At 57.5% G+C, this 20073-nt stretch overlaps 2 protein-coding genes and 2 non-coding genes across 4 annotated transcripts in view; 3 read left to right on the plus strand and 1 right to left on the minus strand.

The window, feature by feature from the left end:
- Positions 1-1756, plus strand: part of HYDIN (HYDIN axonemal central pair apparatus protein) — a 150582-nt gene extending 148826 nt beyond the window's left edge. Inside the window, exons 83-84 of the mRNA XM_059825082.1 lie at positions 605-829; positions 1277-1756. Of these exons, the coding sequence (XP_059681065.1) occupies positions 605-829; positions 1277-1756 (705 nt within the window). The remainder of the gene's footprint in view (positions 1-604; positions 830-1276) is intronic.
- Positions 1757-2045: 289 nt separating this feature from the next.
- VAC14 (VAC14 component of PIKFYVE complex) overlaps positions 2046-20073 on the plus strand; it is a 66929-nt gene continuing 48901 nt past the window's right edge. Inside the window, exons 1-10 of the mRNA XM_059824835.1 lie at positions 2046-2149; positions 5819-5969; positions 8340-8507; positions 9195-9257; positions 10284-10391; positions 11183-11292; positions 12313-12419; positions 13486-13620; positions 13893-14045; positions 16075-16135. Coding sequence (XP_059680818.1) covers positions 2046-2149; positions 5819-5969; positions 8340-8507; positions 9195-9257; positions 10284-10391; positions 11183-11292; positions 12313-12419; positions 13486-13620; positions 13893-14045; positions 16075-16135 — 1160 coding nt within the window. The remainder of the gene's footprint in view (positions 2150-5818; positions 5970-8339; positions 8508-9194; positions 9258-10283; positions 10392-11182; positions 11293-12312; positions 12420-13485; positions 13621-13892; positions 14046-16074; positions 16136-20073) is intronic.
- TRNAG-GCC (transfer RNA glycine (anticodon GCC)) lies at positions 4924-4994 on the minus strand. The gene has a single exon. It is a non-coding gene; the product is annotated as a tRNA-Gly (tRNA).
- Positions 15105-15175, plus strand: TRNAG-GCC (transfer RNA glycine (anticodon GCC)). The gene has a single exon. It is a non-coding gene; the product is annotated as a tRNA-Gly (tRNA).

Here is a 20073-nt window from a genome sequence, read left to right on the forward strand (position 1 = left end):
AGCTCGTCCTGTACGCTCTCCTCTTCCTGCAGCCTTTCTGGGAATGGGTGCTCTGCCCTACATGAACCATCTGGGGCTTCTTTCCAAGGGTGACAGCTCCAACCTGCTAGTAATCTGGAGGTGAAGCAGTGTGTGAGAATATCCCTAGCGGGAATCGCCCTGTGTTGGTGGAGTCTGCCATGCTGCCCCTTGTGATATGCTCCCATCAGGCCTCACGTGGCAGGTCCTTGTGCCACGTGCTCCTTACTTAGTGTGGGTATTTTCAGTTTGGAGTGGCTGCAGGGCATGCCTCACCCCGCTGGCAGGGTGTTTGCAGCCTGGATTGACAGGAGGCGTTGTGTGACCTGGGGGAGTATAGGGGCATTTTAGGGTGGGAAGCTTCTGGGGTAGTGCTGGAGGGCGCTCAGATGTTGGGGACTGTCCCCCAAGTGAACTGTCCCCCACATGCAGCAGGGCTCTGACCCAGAGAGGAGTCGGAGTGAGGGAGGGTGCTGGGTTGCCTTCCAGCACTGTGTGAGCACACCAGGGACCGATTTTCCCCATCCCGGGCCGTGCCTTCCCCATCTCTGCCTGACCCAGTGGCTTTTCCCTTCATTCCTCCCAGGCTGACCTTGTCTTTGAGTACCAGCCCATGAAAACAGGCAAGAGCAGCGGGCGCCTGGTGCTCCAGAGCAGCGATTTGGGCTCTTTCTACTACAACCTGCAGCTGAAAGCCACCACGAGCAGGACGGAGAAGCCCCTCTACTTCCGCACCACACTGGGCTCCAGTCAGACCATCACCACCAAAATCACGAATTACGCCCGACAGAAGACAGACTACCTCCTCCAGGTGACCGCAGCTTTCCCTGGGCTCTTTTGGGCGGAGGCAGCTCATCTGGCATAGCCAGGGCGGCCACATGAGCCCGGGGGTCTTCCCACCGACACTGGATCAGTCTCTAGCTGGACTGTCCTCACTCGCAGACCCCTCTCTGCTGCCCTTGTTGGAGCTGCTCTTGCAGGTTCTGTGGGGTCTGGACTTCCACCTTAAACCCCAGCTCTGGCAGAAGGGTCTCTTGGGGTTTGGGTGCAGGGTTGTCCCTGCTTGGCAGGTTTGGACAGTCCTTGTGGCCGTTGATCGTGGGTGCTCACCAGGGGTACGGTGTGGGTGGTACAGGTGCCGTGACAGGCACGGGAGAGGGACCCCGGCCTGCGTGATGGCGGGGGACCATCGCTTTCTCCCCGAGGTGCCAGCTCTGCTTTTGTGACCCGCCACCCCGTCTCTTCTCTCCCCTCGCAGACCGACTGCCCCGACTTCCAGACAGAGAGAACCATCAGCGTGGCCCCCGCCAGCCCCGGGGGCTCGGCGGTGAGCGTGGAGGTGACCTACGAGCCCTGCCAGCTGGGCAAAGTCAGGGCCACGCTGCGGCTCTCCTCCCCGCTCGGGGGGGAGTACAGCATCCCCCTCTTCGGCCTCGCCCTCCCGCCCAAGCCCCAGGGCCCCTTCCCCGTCAAGGCCGGCAGCACCACCTCCATCCCCTTCAAAAACGTCTTCCTCCAGCCCACGGCCTTCCAGTACAGGGTGGAGCACCCGGCCTTCACCCTCAGGGGCCCCGAGAGCTGGCGCTCCAAGAAGACTGCCCTCATCACCGTCGCCTTCCAGGGTGCCCCGGCCCCCGTCGCCACCAGGATGGTGGTCTCCTGCCCCGGGGCTGCCGGCGGTCAGGGGCCGGGGGTCTCCTGGGTGTACTACCTCCGGGGTCTGCCCCCTCAGCCGTGACTCGTGCCCCTCTATGGTCCCTGGGACAAGCTCGTTAATGGACTGAGGGCGTAATTAAAGGTCTCTTTGGAATAAATCCAGCAGCGCGTCCCATCCAGCCTGTGCTGAGGTGAGGGGAAGGGCCCGATCCGCGGAAGGGCGCCCCTAGCGGCGGGGTGGGGCGCAGCCGGCGGCCTCCGCGCCGCGCGGGGGCGCTGCGGAGCGCGACGGCGGGGTCACGTGGGCGGGCCGGCGGCGCGGGGTCACGTGGCCGCCGGTGGCGGCGGCGGGTGCGGGGTCCGGCGGGGCCATGAACGCCGAGCGGGACCTGGCGCCGCTGGCGCCCAGCGTGGTGCGGGCGCTGAACGACAAGCTCTACGAGAAGAGGAAGGTGGCGGCCCTCGAGATCGAGAAGTGAGCGGCGGGGGCTGCCGGGAACCGGGAGGCGAGCGGGGGCCGTGCCGCTCCGCGCTGCCCCGGGGCCCGGCGGGGTGGAGGCCGGCCCGGCGCCCCGGGGAGGGCTGGAGGGGGTCTTGGGGCCGCCTGCGGCCCCGGGGTGGTGGGAGCCGGCACGGGATGCTGGGGGGCGGGCGGGGGTCCCGCCGTGCAGCCGTGGGTCTGGGGCGGGAGGGGACCGGCCCGGTTCCCCGGTGGGAGCTGGGGGCTTCGGGGGAGGGGGGCACCCCGCAGAGAACCGGCGGGCCCGCGGGAGGGGGAACTGGGGGGGTCCGGGGGAAGGGTTCACCCCAGGGGGAACTGGGGGGGTCCAGTAGAAGGGTTTGCCCCGGGGGCACCCGGGGGGTGCGGGGGAAGGGGTCACCCCAGGGGAAACTGGGGGGGTCCGGTAGAAGGGTTTGCCCCGGGCACACCCGGGGGAAGGGGTCACCCCGGGGGGCTACAGCCCTGGGGGGCTGCAGGCCCGGGGAAGGGGCTCCGGTGACAGGGTGACCCCATCGGGGGACAGCGCCCAGGGCGGTGTCCGGGCGGGAGGGGCTCTCCCGCAGCGCTCCGCACCTCCCAGCCCCGTACCGCCGGTCGCTGAGGTTTGTCTCCGTGCCCGGCAGCTTCTGGGCGCAAGCGGGGACCCCCTGGCTCGGGGCGCGTGTCCCAGGGCAGGAGTCGTGCCCGTGAGCCCCTCGAAGGAAGCCCGGCGGGACGGTGGGTCCCCAGCGCACGGTGCTGCGCAAAATAAGCACGCGAGTAGCGTAACGAGTCAGAAACTCGTTGGGAACACGGTACTCGCTCTCCTGCGACGCTCGCGGAGGTGGCCGCCTCTGTGCCCAGCCCTGGCCGGGGGACGCGAGGGTCCCACCAGGCAGCGGGCAGGAGCCGCAGCGGGCGCGGCAGGCTGGTGTTGGGGTGGCTGTGCCCGTCGTCCGGCGCCCGTCTCGCGTCAGCCTGGGTTCATCGCCTCGTGGTGCCGTCCCGCCTCTCCCCGAGGTCTCGCCCGAGCTTGTCCCGCGCTCAATCCGGCTGCAGAGGTGGGACACGCCTGCTGTCGCCACGGCTTTTGGGTGTCGTCTTTACTTCTTCGCTGCTGTTTTGGCAGAGCTTGGGCCTTCCTTTCAGAGCATCCCAGGTCTGCAGGCATCCGCTGGCACAGCCGTGCCTCCTCTACCATTGCCCGTACGCGTTCCCTGCGCGTCTTCTCGCTCTGGTTGCGTTGGTCTGGGGGCTCTGCGCTGCTCTGGTCCACAGCTTTGCCTGGGAAGGGCTGTGTCCTCCCCGGGCACTGCCTGATTGCTCACGGAGGAGATCCGAAGCATCCCCTCGGGGGACAGCCCAGTGCAGGGCTGGGAGCGACGATCCGAGCTGGAGGGTGGATTTCGGGTAGGAGGTGCGGCTGTGGTGAACCTGCGGCTGTGGTGAACCTGCGAGGGGAGCAGCCGGTGACGCGGAGATGGAGCTGCTCTGCTCAGGTTTCAGTGGGGGACGTGGGAGGGATGGGGGGTGGGAACTGTGCGCCTCAAACATGGAGGGTGTACCTGGGCAGCAGAGAAAAATGCTTCTTGGGATGGGGTGAGTGTTTGCTCGGATACAAAGCCACTGCATCCATCCCCTTTTTCTGTTCAACATGTCTATCTTTTGCTCATTTTCTCTTTTCTTCACGGGAACAGTTTCTTAAAGGTGGGTTCTGGTGGACGTGCTGCCCTGTCCTCCCAGCTGTAGCCACGGGGATGCTTCAGGAACTGCCCCTTTGCTGCTGTGCGGGGTGATGCTCCTTATCCAAGCAGCTCTGCTCCGATCTATTTTGCCCCAGGATTAGGGTTTTGTGCTTGGCTTACGCCAACCGAAGTCTGATTCTGGGATGAGCCAGTTCAACTGATCGAGCTGGTAAACACAGTTTGGGAAGGGTATAAGGGGGAGAAAGGCAAGGGCCGACCCTTTTTGCAGAGACACAGATTCAGATCACCTTAAACTCATCGCAGAACGGCACCAGCACCGTCTCTTCCATGTCTACGGCATCGAGCGAGGAGGGACTTGCTGCCTCTCAGCTCAGGTACCTCCTTGTCCTCTGGCTGATAACGCGGGAGCAGCTCTTGCTGCCTGCAGACTCTCCGATGCTGCACGTTGCTGTTGGGTGCCTTTTGCCTCATTATTTAAATCTTGAGCCCTTTAAACTCTTGAAGGAAGCCTGTGAAGTTATTCCTGGTCAAACAAAGCTCCGTTCATTAAATCCAGGCGGTAAACGGGTCACCCCGTCGGTCCGTGCTGCTCGAGCTCGGTGTGTTCCTCCTGCTGGAGCCTGCTGCTGGGGTGGGACTGGAGATCGGAGCTTTTGCCCTAAATCAGCAGTTGGTGAGAGTAGGTTGGGCTACTGGAGAGTAGGTTGGGCTGTTGGAGAATTCGTCTCCTGAGTGGGGACACTGAGGGGCGGCTGCGTGATGCCCCCGGGGAGAACGGGGGCAGCTGTTTTGCTCAGAGCGGGGTGAGAACAGAGCGGGTGTTTTGGGGGGGAAAGCTCATAAACATTTTCTGTAACGATTTTCCTGGATTATAAAGTGGGTGACTGGCGGGTGGCGCACCCGTCTAGGGAGGGCAGCGTGAGATTCAATAGAGCGCTTAAAAAAAAACCTGTACAGAGTTAGATAGTGGAAGCTGTTGTGCCTTTATCGAAGATTAAGGTTAAGATCCTTATTTAGGTTGAGGAGTCCGCGTTACTGATAGAAGTCAAGGAAAAAAGGTGCTGCATTGGCCGGGAATCGAACCCGGGCCTCCCGCGTGGCAGGCGAGAATTCTACCACTGAACCACCAATGCTCCAGCTGTGTGCTGCTGCCTGCACAGCTGCCTGCACAGCTGCCTGAGCCTCCCCGCTGGCCAGTGGCTCGGCCGCAGGGAGAGCAGGGGCTGAAGGGCTGGCCGGGCAAGCAGGGACCTTGAGGTGGTTGCGTAGACTGGAGCAGGGTTATAGGTCTCTTCATTTAAGCGCAGCTGAGACGTTAAATATCTCTGGGTAACGAGCTGCAGGTTTCTGGGGAGGAGCGGGTATTGCACGCGGAAACCTTGTCTGCTTTTTGTTAAGGTTCACGTTGTGTAAGAGTACATACGATATACGGAATATCAGCTGAAGCGATGCGTGGGTGGCTGGAAAGGTCCAAAATCTTGGCGCTGGGCGTGGGTCTGGCGGACAATGATTCGTACCGGGCCACCAGCACCCCTGATGTGTTCTGAGCAGTTCTCTGCTGCCGTCTTGTGCTGTGTCAGGCATAAATAGTCCTCATAAATGCCTTCTTGGAGAGGGTGTTTGACTGAACGTCTGGTGACTTCTTTTCTGCATGCAGCCCTGGTGAGGTGGCCCTTGAGAGTCCGTCCCGGGCGGGGAGTTCATGAATGGTGTAGGAGGCTGCAGGCTGGGAGCAGCAGGAGGGCAGCGAGCCGCTGTTGGATGTGAGCGGGGAGGAGGGGAGAGCTCTAGTTTCACTTGTGGGTTCCTCGAGTGTTCCCCGTTTCGGTACCGCTTTCCCTGGTGTTTGTCGTGGCCGAAAATCCCTGTTTCTGACTGCTGCGGGGAGCTGAGCTCCCGAGCGTTTGTACCAGGCAGAACCTAAAGCGCCCTGGGTGCTTTCCTCTTCTCTCCTCAGGCTGGTGCGAGAGTTTGTGGCCCAGAACAACACGTCTCAAATCAAACACGTGATCCAGATCCTGTCGCAGGAGTTCGCGCTCTCCCAGCACCCCCACAGCCGGAAAGGGGGACTCATTGGCCTGGCCGCTTGCTCCATCGCCTTAGGCAAGGTAGGTGCGGGTGGGTTTTTTTGGCTTGTGCCGGTTGTGGTGGGAGAATGGCGGCTTCTCCTGGGTCAGCGTGATGGGGAGACTCAGGCTGGTGGCCCTGCAGCTCCCCGGCTCCCTCTCTGCATTGCAGCATACGGCTGGATCGTGTTTGAGTCTCCCCATCGCACCCAGCCACATCCTTTGGGCGCGGGAGCACTTTCTGGCCTGGGTCGTATCTCAGCAGCTCCCTAGGCATGGTTTAAGGGCATCTGCCCATCCTCTGTCTCCAGCAGCTGGACTAGACTCAGCAGGTCGAGTACTAATTCGTGTTAACGGAGCTGAGAAGAGGTGTAGCCCTTCTGTCTCCCACCCCCAGCTCAACTGGCTCCGGCAGCGCGGGCAGGGCCTTTGGGAAGCGGGGTTAAGGTACGGGCCAAACGGTGGCAGAGGTGTAGGCAAAGTAAGCAAGTGGCTTAAGGTGTCAAGCTGCGTTAGCTTGAGCTAGCAGCTTGGCGGAAGTTTGACTTGCTGAACACGTGGGTCGGTCAGTCCAGTTCTGGAAGTGTTATGTTGATGTCCCTTGCGCGGGAAGTCAGCTGATTTCTGTCCCAATTAAGGGCTTTCTCTAGAACTTCTCTCTTGTTAACAAGAACGAGCTCAGTAAGTTGCCCCCAGGGCTCTGCCAGAGCATCCAGGTCCCCATGGAGGGGAGCACGGACTCTGCAGGCTCACGGCTCCGTCGGGCTTTTGAGTCAAGCCATGGGGCTGGTTTTCGAAAGCGCTTGCAAGGGAAGGAGTAGTTTTGGTCTGTAGCAAGGTGTACGTCAAAGAAAGCAGAGGGCTCGGGAAGAGCAGGCTGTGCTTGTTGGAAGAGCTACAAGGTAGACTTTAATTTATTTATTCCCCTTCTAACGAGAGTCACGATCGGTCTGAGCAGATGCTTTGAAGCCTGATAGCTTCTACGTTAACTGCCTGTACACTGCTGGCTGGGAGCTTCTGAGCAGCACTCCTGTCTTCGTCCTCTTGTTAAAATGCAGAATCTCTTTGCAAAACCCTCCTCCCCGGGATGAGCAATGCTCTGCTCTGCCCTCGGCCCAGGCACGTAACCCATCTTCTCCTGCGCAGCGCGGGGACAGACACTCCGTGCTGCCGGAGCTGCTGGTGCAGCTGGCTCTGGGGGGTGGAGGACTTGTTTTAGGCGGCCTTGACGGGCACTGATAAAACTTGGAGTTCAACTCTTTAATCTGCTAGTTTGCACGTTGTTGATTTTCTTACCATCTCCTTTGCTAGACACTTGGGAAACATTTCCCCAAAGTAGTGGTTTTTAACTTCAAAACAAGCCAACCTCCTGCCTCCACCTCTGGGTTTGTCTGAAACTCCTGCTGTGCCAGTGAATCCTTAAGCAAAAATCTTTTGTGCTGGGGAGCAGCCTCATTAATGACTATATTTGCTTGTGGGTAGAGTTAAGGTCAGCCTGGTGTGGCTTTTCCACGGTGCAGGAGGACAAACTTCAATGTGTAAATCTTGCCTGGGAATCAGAGCCCTGCAGTCCTTTCCTCCAACAGATGTGTCCAGCTTAACTCCGCCAGCTGTGGTAGCTCCTCGCCCATAAGCAGGCTGAAACGGCTCCTCTCTGGTAGTTGGGACCACAGTTGGGTTGATGTTTCTGGAGACAAGAAGGCAGGAAGGTGCTTTGGGGGTTGCCGGTTGTCTTTCTTTTATGAAGCCTGTATCGCCAACTCCTCCGTGCTGCCCAGCTCCTGACGTTACGACGAGTAGCCCAACAGACCAAGGGCGGCTTCGTTTAACTGAAGGTGCAGGTAGGCTCGGTCTGTCGCTGTCTGGGACGTTCTCCCTGGTCCTGGAAACCTCGGTGGGTTTATGCAGAGACCAGCTGGTAGAGTGGGATAAATCCTGGCTGACTGCTGCGAGGACTGGTGACCGCTGGGGATCTGCCTCGTCTCCTACCTGCAGGGCAGAGGGAGGCAGGGATGGATTTCCCTGTGGGCCAGTCTCCAGCAGAGATGAGCGTCGTGCAGTGGGAAACAGCCCCTCTTGCTTTGAAAGGTGCACTTGAATAACTGCCCAAACTTCTTGCGCGTCTCTGGGAATCGAAACCAGCCGAGTACGGCTGCAGTAATCGCTTCAGTTGCTGGTGGAGACTCCCTTAAAACAATTTCTCAGCTTGCTCAGCTGGCTGTCACCGTACCCGAATAATAAAACCCAATAATTTCAAAAATAAAATGCAAAATTCATTAATAAATCCTGTCTAGCATAGGTGCACTAAGCCATCGCAGGCCTGAATTTTTGCAGTATGTTCCAGGGCAGCGCCATCTCTTCCCTCTCCCCGTGGCACGGTCCTCAACTGACCAGTCTCCTCTTGTCCGCCAGGACTCTGGGCTCTACCTGAAGGAGCTGATTGAGCCGGTGCTGACGTGTTTCAACGACGCCGATAGTCGACTGCGGTACTACGCTTGCGAGGCCCTCTATAACATTGTCAAGGTGGCCAGGGGCTCTGTCCTCCCGCACTTCAACGTGCTCTTCGATGGCCTCAGCAAGGTAAGAAGCTTCCTCTCAACCCTCGTGTGTTTTTATTTCCCACGCTGGAGAAGTAAGACTTGTTTTCTGGTCCTTGTCTTCTCTGGGTCAAACAAACCGAGTTGTCTTAGGTCTTCCTTCCAAGTAAACTGCTTTGCTTTGACCCAGGCAGCTCTGAAGGACCAAATGAGCAATTCCTGCAACAGCGCAGTGGCCACTGATGTTGCGGGTGCTGGAGTTTACTGTAACATACCTCGTTCTCTGTCCTCACCTCCAGGATGTATTTTCCTGCTCCTTGTTGAGTGGCGTTAGGAAACGAGGCTGACGGGACTGCTGCAAGTGAGGTGGCTCTGCAGTACTATGTCTTTGTGGGGACTGTAGCATCAAAACCATGCCTACATATGCCTGTCTTTGCAGCTTATCAAGGGAAACTTGTATTTCTCTGCCCCTTGAGAGCGTGGCTGCTGGCCCATGAAAACCTGCGTAGCTGGGGGAGGAGATGGGCGCTTGATATCGTCCTTAGGAAGTCTCTCAGGAGAATTTGTTGGAGCCTAACAAGGAGCTGGCGATAAAGGGGTTTCTCTGTGTCCGTTCCTATAATGCCAAAGGAGAGCAACAGTCCCGTGAGCCTGCTGGGAGCTCCGCTGCAGAGCGGGCAGCAGACCTGGGACCCTCTGCTGCAATGGCTCTTGTTTCTGTCATTCACAGCTGGCTGCTGATCCTGACCCGAACGTCAAAAGCGGCTCTGAGCTCCTCGATCGGCTTCTCAAGGTATTTTTCCTCTCCAGCTGAGTATCCTTGGTGCAGGCTGCAGGCATGTACTGGCTGGGGACGTGTCGGTTCCCGAGGCTGGAGCTCCTCAAACCATCCCGGATCAGTACTGTGGCTACTGTCAAAACATTTCTTTCTCTCGCTGACTACAGCTTCTTAGATTGAGGGTCTGGTGGCGATCTCAGGGAGCTGGGTCGAGGGGCTGGTAGGTTATTGCAGTGCCACATGTGCGTTCGGCTCTTGAGAGCTGGGTGTCTGGGGGAGCAAGGTTTTAGTCCGAGTAGGGTTGCAGCCCTATCCCAGGCAGCAGAAGGGCTGTTCCACTGCTTTTCCTCCCTTGCCTAAGCGAGTAGCGATGTGAGTGGAGCTGCTCTGCTGCTGCTTCAGGGTGGGGGGGCTCAGTTCCCGTTTATGTTCTGCCTGCCCGACGGGCTTTTGCTCTCACAGACCTCCCAGTTCCTTTTCTGCTCTTCAGAGGTGAGTGGCTCCCTGCCAGGTCCTGCCCTCACTCCTCCTCGTTAGCACAGCAGTTAACGTAGTCTCCGCATCGCCTGCTGCAAACCTTCCTGCTGGGAGATCTGCTCCGCTGCGCTGGTTTGAGAGACTTAGCCATGCGGCAAAATCCACCAAGCGTGTAGGAAAAGCTTTAAAGGAAAGCCAGGGGACCCTCCCACCCCTGACACGCATAGTTATATCAAAGGTGCTTGCTCATGTATGCCACACGCCACTGAGGCATGAATCGTAGAAGCTCCCACCCTCCTCATGCTCAGCTGGGCTGGCACACAGCAGGAGCCTCCCGCTCTGGGTCCCGCGCAGCGTTAGTCCCTGCCCGAGGGGGATTACTGGCTCATCGCCTGAACAAACCGCGTGATGCCATCTCCCCGGGTCTCCTGACCCCACAGACCCATGCATCAACTGCTTGTCATCTTTTTCCTGCCATGTGCCTTAAAAAAGGCCGGGTGGGGTGGCTGTGTGGGTGTGGGGTGGTGGCCATCCCTCCTGACACCCTCTGCTTGGGTTCTGCAGGACATCGTGACAGAGAGCAACCAGTTTGACTTGGTAGGCTTCATCCCGCTGCTGCGCGAGAGGATTTACTCCAACAACCAGTATGCCCGCCAGTTCATCATATCCTGGGTAGGTACACACGGCCCCAAGCGTGCCTGCCCGTCCGAACTCCAAAATACCAGGATCTGTCAGCATCCCACATCTGGGCAAACAGCAAATGTCCACAGTGAGGGGGGAATTCAGGCACCCAAATTTACTTGGGCAGGTTTTTTAAGCCAGCTGAGTTTTTTACCTGCTTCTTTAAAATGCCAGCTCCCTCTCACCTCGCTGTTGCAGTCCCAGGGGCGTCGTATTGCACGTCTGCCAACCTGGTTCAGCAACACCAAGTTGGAAAATACGGTCAAAGCATTGCTTGTATAAGTAGAATACGCTGTTGTCTAGAGATTACAGTCTCCCAGGGGACAGTGCCAGACTGTTTTCCATCGCCCACTAGTGATGGAGGGATGTTGCTCTCCAGTAGCCAAGGTATTTCTACTTGCTTTTGCCTTTCTGTGCAAGGCAGGAGCTCTCAGTGTCTGGCCAGGATCTGGGGAGAGATGCGTGCCTCTGTGTTCTCTCTTTCAGCCATACTGTTTGCCATCCCAGGTCTGCCTGCGTGCGTCTTGACGGTCATTCCTGATCCCTGCTCTGTTTTACAGAGCTGTGATTGGAAATGGAGCAATGCTGCAGGCTGATCGCTTGCCTGCTGTGCTAGCCCAGCTTCTTTCCGAGATGGGCAACTCCACACTGTCCTCTTCTCCTTCCCCCCATCCCACACAGCTCGGCTCTGAATTCCTTAGTATCGCGCCAGATTTGTGCTGGTGATGTTAGTTAGCTTCTCCAAAACTCACCTCTTCTTTCTTCTTCCTCCCTTGAACTAGATCCTGGTCTTAGAGTCTGTGCCTGACATCAACCTCTTGGATTACCTGCCAGAAATCCTGGACGGGCTCTTCCAGATCCTGGGAGACAACAGCAAGGAGATCCGGAAAATGTGAGTGTGGAGGCTGGCCGGGCGCGAGGGCTGTGTCTTGCTCGCTGTCTGTCCGTCGCCCTCTTCGTTTGTTTGCAACTCTTCCGTATAACTGCAGCGAAACCCCGTGTGTGCGGTGGGAGACGGAGCGATCTAGCTGGCTTGGTCAGTGATCAGTGTCCTTGGCAAGGGCCTCCCTTCCCTGGCTTGCTGTGGCTGGAGTGGCCGTGGAGGACACTGCGGTCTGTGCTGGCGGACAAACTGTTGTGGCTTGGTTGAGCTGTTGCCTTCTCAGCCCTTGCACCCATATCAGAGCTGCTGAGGCTCATGCGTGCTTCTAGGATGGGGTATGAGCTCTGTGAACAAGCTTGCAGCGTCCGCGCCTCTCTCGGCAAGGTGGAGCACCAAGCCAGCAATTCCTGGGCGCAGAAGAGAAGCGAGCACTGCGAGCTTGCTCCTCAGATCCATTGCCGGTATCAAGACGGAGGGGCATTTGGAAACACAAGAGTGGCTGGGTGTTCTCAAGGAGGTCAGAGGATCTTGGCTCCTTGCACTGAGAGAGTAACTGGACCTGTTTTGTAGGGCACAAGTAGGTGGTGAGACTGGCCTGGGTCTATCCCGCTGCCAAGCCCTACTGCATCCTTTTTCTTTCCCGGTGTGCGCATGTTGAGGAACAAGCACCGAAAGCTTTGGGGATCATCTGCCCCCACCTCGCTCCTCCCCTGCTCCCCTCCGTGCTCCCCATCCCAGGCACACCTTGAGCTCAACAGAGCCTGTGTGGCTGTTCAGGCGGTTGTGGGAGGGTGCGGGGGGCTCCGGGTGGTCACTGCCTCCATCCTTGCGGCTCTCTACAGTCTGCCTTGGGGCAGGGTGAGTTTGTCAGTCTCGTCCTTCCTCGCCCTGCCCCTGCGTGCAGGCACGTGTGCCGTGCCACCAGCATCCTTTCTACGTATGCATGTAGGAGGCTGATCTCCGTAACTTCTCCGTAACTTGTCCCTCCGAGGCATCGGAGTGCTGACCAGCTGCTCTGCCTCTCCGCAGGTGCGAGGTGGCTCTCGGGGAGTTCCTCAAGGAGATCAAGAAGAACCCCTCCAGCGTCAAGTTTGCAGAAATGGCCAATATCCTGGTGATCCACTGCCAGGCAGCGGGTGAGTGTGCAGGACCGAGCCGTAGCATCCACCTCCAGCTCTGTGGTGCCAGCCATAGGTTCAGGCCAGGAATTTTCCAGGGGGCTGTTCAGCAGCTCGCCCGCTTGCCCTTTCTTTGTCATCATGCACGCAAAGCCTGCTGAAAAGAGGGGGACAGGCAGCTCGCCCTCGGTTGACACTACTGTTCTTGAGTACTGCTGATTCCCCAGCCTCAAATACAGGTCTGGCAGCCTGTGGAAGCGGAGGTGCGTGACAGTAAAATAACTGGCTGCGGAGGGCACCTGTGGATATCCAGCACATCTAGAAGGGTCTCCTTAGCGGCTTATTTTAATCTCTGATGGCACTAGGTGCGTCAGCAGGACAGTTAAGCGCGATGGGCCGGGCGCTTTGTGTTAACGCAGCACTGTAGCTCCCGTGGGTCTGCCATGTAGGCAGTGGCAGAGGGTTATAGCTGCCGTTGGATGTGTTTCCTGAGAAGGATCTTGTCCCTGAGCTGTGCTCGTCGAGCTTAAACTGCTCTTTAAACATCGCTGGATGGGCGTGGGTTTCTTTTGAGGTAGAAAAATAGAAATAGACCAAGACTGCTTGCTCTTGATTAAACTGATGCCCAGTGAATTTATGCTGTTTAAGCCTAAAATCTGGCCTTGCATCAGCTGACTGCCCCAGCAGTGCTCCCTTGTGCAGAACCTTGGGGAGGTTAATAAAACCCCAGGTCTAGGAGTGATGCTTGACCCAGACACACAACTGCTATGGGTGTGACAGAGGAAATACCTTTATGCAATGAGAAGCTTGACAGAAAACTTGTAAACGAGGAAAACTGGATTATGGATTGAACTCTGTTAACTCTGAAACCTAATGATTGTTTTTGAATCTCAACCTCACTGCAGATTCAGGTCTTATCTGTCTCCTCTGGGACTAAACTGTTCCAGACTAGGGTCCCTCTGGACTAGGGGCTCTGGATGGAGCCGAGGCAGCTCTCTGCTTGCAGGTAGTCCTTGCCCTGTGGAGTTTGCTCAGCTGCCAGTACCATCCTTTCCCTCATCTCTGCTTGTCCTGTGTCTTCCAGATGACCTGATCCAGCTGACAGCTATGTGCTGGATGAGGGAGTTCATCCAGCTGGCTGGCCGGGTGATGCTGCCTTACTCCTCAGGGATCCTGACTGCTGTCCTGCCGTGTCTCTCCTATGACGATCGCAAGAAGAGTATCCTTGTAACTCCGAGCTGCTCCCATTCCTGCTACAGCAACCCGCAGGGAAGGACCTGTTTCCTGCCCCTGGGGCGCAGGGCTGGAGAGGGACAGGAGGAGTCTTCCCACCAAGTCCTAAAACCCCCTCTGGTCCTTTGGACGTGAGGAGGGTTATAGTAGCTGGGTTGGGGCTGCCCCGATGGGGCTGCGGTGGCTTCTCCGTGGCTGGCCAGATCTGGCGCCTAGCCGTGTGTGGGACTGCGTGTTCCTTACACTGCCTCCACTCAGACATCAAGGAGGCGGCAAACGTGTGCAACCAGAGTCTGATGAAGCTGGTCATCCCAGAGGATGATGAAATGGATGAGGCCAAGCAGTCAATGACCCTTCCGGCAGAGCCTGCCTCAGAGGAGTCCCTCTCCAAGCCAGAGGCAGCATCCAGCGGTGAGTCCCCGTTGGTCTGAGCCATTAGAGGTGTGAGGAAGGTCAAGGGAAGGGTCTTCAAGAGAAGTTCTTGAGTTGGTTTGGTGTCCTGGGGCAGCTCAGAGCACATGGGACCTCTGTGCTTTCTTTGAGCCTTGGAGTCCTGTTTCACAGATGATCCTCTGAGACAGACGCGTTTGGCGCTGTCTGCGTAGCACGGTCACCGATCTGGCCTGGAGCCCAAGCAGTGCTGCGTTCTCTGGTGAGCATCCCCATCCCCTCACTGCGCTTCACTTCAGCTTAGTCATTGAGTTGACCCAAAAAAGATCATTTCTAGTTAAATGTTTAGTGTCTGCTGCATAAGATGGGAAGAGAATAGCCCACCTGTCCTGCAGTGGCTGGTTTGGGAGGAGCTACTGTCGCCCCAAGGAGAGCTCAGAGAGCTGTGTTAGTCCTGGAGAGCACCAACACGTGCGTGGAGGATGTCTGTGTTGGGGAAGGGTAGAGAACAGAAAGGAGGAGAATTTTGGAGCCTTTCCAAATTAATGGTGCTCCTGATACCATCATGCAGCTATTGTCCCAGTCCAAAAAATTTCCAGAACGGAAAAGGCAAAAGGTTGCAAGCGTGATGGGAGGTCTGGAAGAGTGTTCAAGTGAGAAGAAACTAAATGGAGAGGGTCCTGGTGGACTGATGCCTGAAAACAGCAGCAGCTTTAGCCTTCCAGCATCCCTTTGCTGCTGTTGTCCTGGGATGACTAGATGCTACTTCTGGCACATCTTTATTGTCCAGGCATGTGAAATCTGTGTAACATTTAAATCACATGGGCTAATCAGTTTTATTCTTCCGGGGCTGCACGTTCAGCCCGGTGCTCTTCTGCAACAAGTCTGCAAGCGGCTTTTGGAAAATCCTGCCATGAGAGGGAGCAAGAAGGTGAGAATTAAAAGGTTGAAGGGTTTTAGTGTACAACAGCAGCCGGGTGGAAGGGGAGGAGGCAGGGAGCTGCCGAGGGCAGCGGGTGGGTGGCAGTGTGTGGGGCCGGCAGGAGCAGGCAGTGGGGCGTGCAGGCAGTGTATAGGGCAGCATTGGTGGTTCAGTGGTAGAATTCTCGCCTGCCACGCGGGAGGCCCGGGTTCGATTCCCGGCCAATGCAGCAGCTTTTTTGGAAGGGATGGAGGGGGAAAAAAAATGTAGTGCCCTAGCACAGCAGCGAAATGTTTTCTCTTTTGTTCCATATTTGTCCGGAGGATATCTCCTTTTATTAAAATCTATTGCAGAAGAGCTTTAAAACATCAACAGAAAGTTTAATTGCTTTAATCTCTACCCCTTTGGGGTGGGATGGCACCTTGAAGCAGGCAGGATCAGATAAACCTGCGATGCTTTTGCATCACAAACTCTCAGCTCTGCTCCCTGGTTGTGCTGATGTGGCGGTGCTGCTCCGTGTGTGAGTAGAGGCAGTTGGCACAAGGGGGCACGAAGAGTCAAGTTCATCCTGTCGTGCTTTGGCACCGTGCTTGTAAGACCCAGTTTTAGCACGGAGCAGAGGTTGGAAAGCTGTTTGGGTCGCTTGGCTTCCACGTGGATTCATGCCGTGGGAGAGCTGGCCAGGTGGAGATGTCCTGGGTTGGATTCAGCCTTTTCTGTGCTTGTGTGGTATCTCTAGGCGTTGAAATCTGGGTGATGGAAGGCAGCTCTGCAGTTCTGAGCTCCTTCTTCAAGAATGGTTGAAACCATTAGAAGGATGTGTCTGGGTCTCCGTTACAGAGGAGGAGACCCGGTTTGGGGCAGAGGTCTGAAGCTGTGCAGCCTGCATTTTGCCGGGTAAGTGCAGTCCTGTACCAGCTTTGTCCAGTACCTTTAGCAGTGGAGAAGAGCTTGACAAGGAGTGTAAAAAGCTCACTGCAGGCAGAAGGAATCCTCGGGATCCCCAGAGCCTCAGACAATGGCTGGTGATGTCTTTGCAGAAGGTCATGCAGCTCTCCAGCCTCCCAGTCCTGCTCTCCGCCTTCCCTGCCATCCCACCAACTGTGGCTCCTTTTTATCTGCCCCCAGGCTCTCTGGACGCATCCGGTGACTCTAACTTCAGCAGCAGCAGTGTCTTCACAGTAACCAGGTAGGGTCTGTTTGTTGCTTTGGAGGGGCTTGAGAAGAAGGGAAGTCTTCTCGGGGTACAGACAACGACTGACAGATACTGACAAAGCTGTAGGGAAGGATGGGCTGGGCTGGAAAGCAGTTGGGGTCTCCTGGGCCACAGCAGGGTGGGTGACTGGGGGTGCTCGAGGAGTTGACTGCTTCTCTCTGATGCTTTTGCACTGAAATGTCTTGACTTCATGGTAAACTGAGGTGTTTGCCCCGCCAAGAGACCTTGCAAAGCCCCCCGGGGAGGTCTGGTGAGGCAGCGAGTGTGCGTGCACTCGGGGTTCTGCACCTCGCCTGTCTTCAAGGCCCCATTTTTGGGCACTCCAGCTGAAAGATAGGGTGAAGGTGGGGAGAAGGTGGATGGTTGTCTTGGTTGTGGCTCTTCTGTCTTGGCCAAAATTGGAGGCACTTTGCAGGGGGCCCAAGAGGAATGGTGGTGGAGGAACAGCGGTGTGCTGGTCTGCCAGAGGTGCAAAGACCTCCTGAGAAGGTGGGACAGGAACCGTCTGGGGCTGGCAGAAGAGCTTGGAGAGCGCTGACCCTGCTTCTGGGCACCGCAGCCCTCCGAGCTGCAGTCCTGGCAGCCCACCGCGGCACGCTGCTGTGGGGCTGTGCCTGGGGACACGCCGTCCAGCTCCAGCTGCCCGAGCGGTGAAGGGTCTCGGCAGCGTCTGCTGCCAGCCTGTGCCCCTGCCAGCCTTGCCTGGCCTTAGTCAGCCCCACGCCTGCAGGGAGCAGCTCCGTGCCCAGCACGATCTCTCCCAATATCTCATCTAAATCATCTCTCCTGCAAATACCTTTCTTCCCATCCAGCTGTCGGTGAATCTGGGGACAAATCCAGCTGCTCTTCTAACGCATCTTTCCTTTCCTCCTGCTGCCTGCAGTTCCTTTCCTCGGAGATCGTGATTTCCGACAGTTTTATTGTGCTGATGCGTATATTTATTTGTTGTTGTGGTCCCCAAAATAGGATGCGTTACTCTAGCTGCATCCTACCAGCGAGGCTGACGCGTGATGCCCATCGTAACGCATCCCAGAGCAATGCAAGCGTCAGCTTTTCAGGTTGATGGTCTGTACCCTCCGTTCCTTTTTTGCACTCCTGCAAAGCCCAGCAACTCCCTTGTCTTAATGATGCCCTTAATTTTTTCCTCTCTTGAAAGTCCAGATCTTTTCATTTGCGCCTAGATTTTGGTTTATGACTCTCAAGTGGTTTTCCCCAGCTTTCCTGTGATTGCTGCGTCCTGGCCCTGCTCAGCCCTTAAAGTTTAGCCGGTGCAGAAGTGGGTGTGCGTAGGGCTGAAATTGGGAAGGGGAAGGAAAAGGGGGATGTGCTAAGTCCAGGAGGACAAGTGATAACTGCGTCTCTGTGCTGAAGAACTTGCACCTGGGGGAGAGAGGGAGCGAAGACCGAAGTGGGACAGAAGCAGGGAGCGCTGGAGTGACTTGGTGACAGTGTCACTGAGAGCCAGGAGAATGGCTGCCCGAGCTGAAGCGGTCTGTCAGATCCCCAATCGCCAGGGAAAACCATCTGGGACAGCAGGCGAGACCCTTCGTGTCTCTAAGAGACCTGGTTTTACTGAGGGACTTGTTCTTGAGCCCTCCTAAGCCCTTTTGAACAGGAGATGCCAGGTTTTATCCTGGGGTTTACCTGCCCTGAAGCCCATTTCCCCCTCCTGCGGGACCTCTCTGCTGGTGCGGCGTTGGGACCTGGAAGATTTTCACCACGGCACCCATTGTGGGGCGCTGGCACGGGGTTGGGGGGCTCTACGTGGTCATCAGGAGCCCTGGACATCTGCCTGATGCTCCAACTATTGCTCAGGTTGTCTGGCTCGGCCCCGGAGCCGGAGGAAGGCGAGAGCTGGCACCCGGAGTCAGTTGCAGCCGTAATTCACACCAGGGAGCGGGCAGCTGCCTGCATGCTGAATGCCCACTGGGTGTCAAGACAGGACCACAGGAAACCGTTCCGTTGCTTGGAAAAGCTGGAAAGCCTGCAAACGGAGGAAGTTGCAGCTGCCTTTTAAGATGAAGTCACTCTTTGCTTGTGTTTTTGTTCATTCCCCCAGTCTCCCCCGGCGAGCGAGTGATGGAGCGTGGCCCGGCGCCAGGCCTCCAGCTCTCACGCCCCCTTCTCCTGCCCTCCCCGCGCAGCCGTCTGCAGAGGGATAGCGCCGCAGCAGCGGCGAAAGGAGGAGGACCTCGGTCAGCAGGGGCGGAGGAGCTCACGGCCCGGCGCCTGCGGAGGGACGTCTTCCATGAAGATGCCGTCCAAGAAGATGACGAGGTCTGAATGCTCGATGGACGGATGCTGGGCACGTTCCTATGGTCACAAACTGACATGCACACACCCGCCCCCCTCCTAAAACGTGCTGTTGGCGATCCAAAATGCTTCCAGGGTAATTGCCAGCTTCCTGGTGGCATTCGCTAGAAAATGGGGACCGTGTCTGTGCCGAGACAGAAACTGGCTCCTGGGAGAGCCTGGCTGTGCGGGGATGGAGGGGCTGCGGGGCTCCGCGTGCAGGTGGGGGGTCCCCGCTTCCAGCCTCTGCAAAAGCCGTCATTGGGAGTGGACCAGAACTGTGTTTCAGAGGCGCCGGAGCCGTCCGGTGGCCTAGCTGCCCCTGCCGATGCTGCGATCGCTGGTGTGAGCCCGGATCAGGAAGGGGAGGTGGAAGCGTGGTGGCTGGAGCAGAGCCCGGGCTTCCTTCCGTCGGTCTGAGCTGCTGCAAGAGAAGATGCAGACATCTGTCCTGCGTCGCTGGACCAAAACACCTGGAAAGTGCCTTTTAGGCTCTTGTGACTGCATCGGTGTTTCAATACAAGACTTGGACGGTTCGAGACAACTTCCTAACCATGCTGCCGGGCGGCCACGGCAGGCACGGCTGGCGAGCGGTCAGCAGGGCTGCCCGGGTTATATGCACGGCAGTCGGACAAGGGTGATGGGACCACGAGCCCTCACCAAACTGGATAAGGGACATGGGGGCTCCAGAAGAGCCTTTGTGGTCCTTCCTGATGCAAGGAAGGCTTCTTGTTTCGGGTCATGTTCAGCAACACATGGACATGTAAAGTTGCTTGTTGCTCTGCAGGAAGGGCAAACGCTGCCACGTGGCTAAACTGCCCGAGGCTGCATTTAAATCGGACTTTTAAAGGTGGTAGTTAGGGCTTAGTACAAAGCTAAAATTGCTGCTGCTCGTCTCATGCTGGAAGTCGCCGTAGCCCCATGCCCAGAACCCGGCACGCCTTTGGGGTGCAGCCGGTGAGCTGGGAAGCTCATCAAGGTGGTGAACACTTGGGTGGAGGGTAGGGATGATGCTGGGTGCCCCACAGCACCCAGGGTATGGTTGTCCGAAGGCAGCACGATGGCTTGTTTCGAGTTCGTGCACCAAGCCTGCCTTGGAGTCCTGTTCTCCGGCAGCTTGTCTGGTGGATTCTGCTTTGCTGCAACTTTCGGGTCCAGGGTGTGCTCTTGGGGAGGCTCTTCCTGGCCCTCCTCTCCAGCCTGGAGCGAGGAGACAGATTCCCTTCCCTGTGCCGGATGGTTAAACAGCTCCTGCTGTGCCGTCAGATGGATGAGCTGGAGGGGGGACCTTGGGCACGCTGCCCCATCCCTTGTCGTGGTGATCTGCAGCTCCTTGGACTGGATGCCTCTGCCTAGACCTTAGCCTCATCACTTCGCTGGGAGAGCAGCTCGCGCTGGTCCGGCGGGCACTTCCAGCGCTCGGAAACCGCAGTAAGCAGAAGGAAGCCAAGAGCGCCGAAATGAGAGCGATGGAGGACGAGAAAGCGACAGCTTGTGGGACCGATAGCAGGGAGGAGCTATTTACCTCCTGGCCGCTGGCTCGAGCCCGTTGAGCAGCACAGCTGCCAGCCCGTATGGGAGCTGCCCTTGTGACTTGGACCACAATGAAAGAACCTGGA

The sequence above is a fragment of the Gavia stellata genome, chromosome 15 (assembly GCF_030936135.1).
Source record: "Gavia stellata isolate bGavSte3 chromosome 15, bGavSte3.hap2, whole genome shotgun sequence".
In the NCBI taxonomy this organism is placed as follows: domain Eukaryota; kingdom Metazoa; phylum Chordata; class Aves; order Gaviiformes; family Gaviidae; genus Gavia; species Gavia stellata.